Source organism: Rhododendron vialii, chromosome 6a (assembly GCF_030253575.1).
Source record: "Rhododendron vialii isolate Sample 1 chromosome 6a, ASM3025357v1".
NCBI lineage: Eukaryota > Viridiplantae > Streptophyta > Magnoliopsida > Ericales > Ericaceae > Rhododendron > Rhododendron vialii.
In genome coordinates this window covers 31,185,119-31,189,918 of record NC_080562.1, presented here as the reverse complement: position 1 = coordinate 31,189,918, position 4,800 = coordinate 31,185,119, and the positions used below count along the sequence as shown (strand labels likewise).

Below are 4,800 nucleotides of genomic sequence, written 5' to 3'. Positions count from 1 at the left end.
AGTGGATAAAAATCCGAGCCGTCCGTTGCCGTCGATTACTAAGATGGATGGTCAGATCGGCTGCTCGACACCACTATCAAGTCTTACATCAATGGGGAAGTGAAAGTTGGTGTACTAATATACAAGGGAACACGTCAACGTATGTGTAATTCGAGATTAACTTTTCGAACCTCGTAGTTAGGTAAATAATTAGCAGGTCACCTGGCGCGAATAGTTACACAATGCCCTTTTACCATCTCACAGTTGCGAGAAATCAAACACCGTATTATCATTAAAAAAAAAAAAAAAAAGTTGGAACATGAGGTGACAGTATTTCAGAAGCATTGAATAGTTACTCTACAGCATAAGCATAGTCGATGCAACTTCTTTTAATGGACGGTTACGGTTCACGTAAGAGAGCATATATATCTACGTGTGTATATCTATATAGTACATACGTGGTGATCTCTTCTCTCTCTCTCTCTCCCTCTCTCTGATTACAGTTCAGTTTCCTAGTTTGTTTGTTCTTTTTCCTTTTCCCCGGAAAGTGATACCAGAAAACATGGGTTTCCGTTGAGGAATAGATCATCGTTGTGAACGCAATAACAGTTTTTCTTGGTGGATCGCGTGATTTCTTCGAGTTACCATAATCCAAAACTTTCCCCGTTTGAAAGCATTCTCAAATCCTTCATATTTTTCCATCCCTTGTCCATTCCGCAAATGTCGGGGGATTTTCTCGGAATCTCAAAAATACACTGTATCTGATCGCGTCGGTTTTATTTTTCTTATTTTTTTCTTGATTTGCTTTGAATCGTCGCGAGTCGCGACTTTTGGGTGTGTTTGCTTTGAGTTTTGTCGAAGCATTTGTGAAAAAAGAAAAAAAGAAAAAAACGAAGATTGAACTTTTGCTAACTGGTTTTTGGTTTTCTCACCTTGGACGGGGAAATTTTGGCCGGAAACCGAATTTTCCGGTACCGGATAAGGAATTGGTTTGACACCACTTTACAAAAGAGGACTTTATCTTTCAGTGAATTGCGCGAGAGAATTTAGGGAGATTTTTTTTCCCCTTTCTATATATTTGCTTGTCTAAAGTCAAGAGAATAGAAATTCTGTAGACCAATTTGCATTCTTCCCTCTCTCTCTCTCTCTCTCTCTCTCAAAGAGGGACAGGAAATCCCGAGTCTCTCTCCCCCTCTCCCGTTTCTCTCTCTCTCTCTCTCTCTCTCTCTCTCTGTTTCTTTTTCCTTCCTCTGTTTTCCCTCTGTTTCCAGGGTTTTGAGAGAGAACCAGAGAAATCTATCTCTCTCTCTCCCCAAAACATGATTCTCGAGAAGGGTTCAACGCAATCAAACCTCGAGTGCTTCCTAGATCGCACAACACCAGCGGTCCCCTCCCAGTTCCTACCCAAGGTTTGTTCTTTTCTCCCTCTTTTTTTTTTTCGTTTCAATTCGGTCTTTAATCTTGATTCAATACAAACACACCATTGATATATCATAACGACCGATGATTTATATGTAGAGTGAGACAAGAAACCTGAATAGGCTCTGGCACCCATGGGAGAGGGAAAAGCTGGAGTTTTTCACATTGGCTGATCTTTGGAATTGTTACGATGAATGGAGTGCTTATGGTGCCGGAGTTCCAATCCGTTTGGACAACGGCGAAACCCTAGTTCAGTACTACGTCCCTTACCTCTCTGCAATCCAAATTTTTACGAGCAATTCGTCGTTGAACGGACTAAGGTACCCACCTCATTGCAAAACTTCCTTCAACATTTTCCGTACCAATTTTTAAGGCTTATTCTTGGAATTTTCGTTTGGGTGTTTGTTATATTGTTCAAGGTGTACGTGAGGTGGTCCAGATTCTGGTTATCGAAAAAAAAAACCCATTTGGGTATCCTTTACCCCTTTTATTTGGTGTTGGTGTTGTTGATTAGTTTTATAATTGTAATGCTTTACCCTTCTTGACATCGATGCCTAAGGCATTTACAAGATTGAGACATAGGTTTTTTGATTTTTGAGGGGCTATGGTGAACAATACTTCTGGTGATTCTTTTTTCAGGGAAGAGAGTGATTCAAGTTGCGAGACGAGGGATTCGTGTAGCGATTCATTTAGCGATGAGAGCGAGAGCGAGAAACTATCGAGATGGGACGGATGTTCATCCGAGGAGGGATTGTTCGAGCAAGAGTGCCTTTGGCCTTTGAATGATAGATTGGGAAATCTTTATTTCCAGTATTTTGAGAGATCAGCTCCTTACGGAAGAGTTCCTCTCATGGACAAGGTAACCTTCGCTCTTATGTTATTTCTTTTCCATCCGGTTTTATCTCCCGCGGATAGCTGTGTCCTGTTGAGGGCAATGCTCCCTGGCGCAGTATGTGGAGTAATTTATCTGCATATCCAGTTACGAACCGAAAATATAAAGATATGTTGTGTTTATCGTTTTTAAAATGTGTAATTTCCTCAAGTTATGGGGCGTAGGAGTAAAGAAAAATGTTATGGATTATGTTGGAATCGTTAAATCCTTTTCATGATAGGCATCTAATAAAGTTGGAATCAAACTTTTGACTTTTTGGGATCATATGAATCAAAATAAATTTTCTTTTTTTGGTTTCAAATTCCTTTCTAAGACTATGGTGGTCTCAATTATGTGTCATCTTTATTCAAATTCTTTCCTTGTGTGCGTGCGCGCACATTATGTGAAATTGTGAATTAGTACTCGAATTTCCTTTACGTGTGATTGACGATTAGGACTACTATTATGTCTTAATGAGCATATGTTCTTACCTTTGATGAAGCATTTCTCAAATCATGGTTATATTGGCTAAACATCTGATTCCAAGGGAAACTTGAGGCTTAGAATTTTCAAATCACAGATACCAATTACAAAACTTTGACATCAATTCCTTTCATGTCTATAGCATATGATGTTTGGTGGTTTCCATTGACACCATCCTTTTTGGTACCTTGTTTTCAGATCACTGGATTAGCTCAAAGATACCCAGGATTGATGTCATTAAGAAGTGTAGATCTTTCTCCAGCTAGTTGGATGGCAGTTGCTTGGTCTCTCTCTCTCTCTCTCTCTCTCTCTCTCTCTCTCTCTCTCTCTCTCTCTCTCTCTCTCTCATTAGTTTGAAAGCTATGGCTTCCACTTCAAGGATGCAAATTCATGTTTTTCTGTCAAAAAAATGAGAAAGATGTTTACCCATGTGGTGGAGTATCTTAAACCAACATATTTGGACATGGATTTCGTTATTTATGTCAAAATCACTCCTCAAATGAATATTCTTATTTAATGGTGTCAATGATTTTCAGGTACCCAATTTATCACATTCCCATGGGAAGAACCATAAAGGACTTGTCCACATGCTTCCTCACATACCACACCCTCTCATCTTCTTTCCAAGGTAGTATTTATTATTCTCTTCTCACAACTTTCGACTCTCATTTTTTTCTCATAATTCCCTTTCATTTCCACCTTTCTTAGTCTTGTTCAAATTCCTAAGAAACCGGAAAAAACGCCAGTCACTAACGTCTATGTCACTTGCAGATACAGAGATTGACGACGAAGACGGGAGTGCCGAAAGGAAGAGAAAGGAAAGGGAACAAGGCATCTCACCACTCACCCCATTCGGTCTGGCCACTTACAAGATGCAAGGCCACGTTTGGGGATCTAACAGGAGTGGTCGGGACCAGGAGCGATTGGTGTCGCTGTTGAGCGTGGCGGATTCGTGGCTAAAGCAACTCAGGGTCCAGCACCATGACTTCAACTACTTCACGGGGATTAGGCGTGGCTGAGCAAAATCACAACACACAAGAATCATGATTTCACGTACACTCCAAACAACCCCCACCCACCCCCCTCACTAACTAAAAAAAAAAAGAAGAAGAGAAAAACGGTTTCGAAAACGCGGAAACATTTCTTTGTGCTTTTTCGGCCTTCGGGTTTGTGTGTTTTTTTTTTTGGTTGATTTTGAGAAACGGCCTTGAAAAAAAAGAGAGAGATGTTGATGATTGGACTTGTTAATAGACTTCATTTGTGTAGCAGAGATCGACTGATCAGGAAACAGAGCTTGTAAGGTCTGGACCACTTTTAACTGCTTTTTCCGCAGGCTTAATTTGCACAAGTAAATTTTCATGCTCTTGCATGCACCTGTGATGGAGTTACTATCTTCTTTTAAATTTTGGGATAAGAAATCAACAGATGATGCAATGCATTATTCACACTTAAATCACAAGAATTGTGGTCACTCGTTTTGTTTTTTATTCCGATGATTTAATGTTGCGTGTAAGTAATTTTCCATACAAACAAGTAACAAGAAGTTAATACATCAGATGTATACATCCAGAGGAGTTGAGTTTTGTTCACCCTCCTAATTTTGTTCACCCTCCACTTGAGAGGGTGAATTTCCACCACAAAATGTGTCTCTGAGTGAGTGGTAGGTATTTCACTTTAAATATAATCTATCATTCAAATGTCTCTTGATTACAAATACCATTGTTTGTAACTCTTTTTTTTATTTATTTATAGAAAACGCAACTTATATTGATGAAATTATATATAAATTGTGCGGTCGACCTGAAAATAACAGATACAAAAGAGATCCGGAAAGGTAAAAAACAGAGACCCCGAAAGGTCACTGTTTGTAACTTTGTATCATGAAAGTTTGTCAAAAGAATCTGCGTTAACTATGGAAAGAGTATAATCTAGTAATTTTCCTTCCACTGATTAGCATAGACAGTAGGTTAGTACACCATTTCCCCCCTTCCTTTACAGACCACTATACCAACGGCTATAGTACTAAAAAAGAACTTTATTAGGTTGAG

The 4,800-nt window shown here is 39.3% G+C and overlaps 1 protein-coding gene across 1 annotated transcript; it reads left to right on the top strand.

The window, feature by feature from the left end:
- Positions 1–351: 351 nt before the first annotated feature.
- Positions 352–4,125, top strand: LOC131329011 (uncharacterized). Its single transcript, XM_058362033.1, has 6 exons — positions 352–1,388; positions 1,498–1,718; positions 2,038–2,257; positions 2,951–3,036; positions 3,289–3,380; positions 3,524–4,125. Exons 1-6 carry the CDS (start codon positions 1,299–1,301, stop codon positions 3,769–3,771), a joined length of 957 nt encoding a protein of 318 aa, XP_058218016.1. The 5' UTR covers positions 352–1,298; the 3' UTR covers positions 3,772–4,125.
- The last annotated feature ends 675 nt before the right edge of the window (positions 4,126–4,800 follow it).

Coding starts and splice junctions, on each gene's coding strand:
- LOC131329011 (XM_058362033.1), top strand. CDS start 1,299: ATGATTCTCGAGAAGGGTTCAACGCAATCAAACCTCGAGTGCTTCCTA. Junction 2,258..2,950: donor GAGTTCCTCTCATGGACAAG/GTAACCTTCGCT, acceptor CCTTGTTTTCAG/ATCACTGGATTAGCTCAAAG. Junction 3,381..3,523: donor CCTCTCATCTTCTTTCCAAG/GTAGTATTTATT, acceptor TGTCACTTGCAG/ATACAGAGATTGACGACGAA.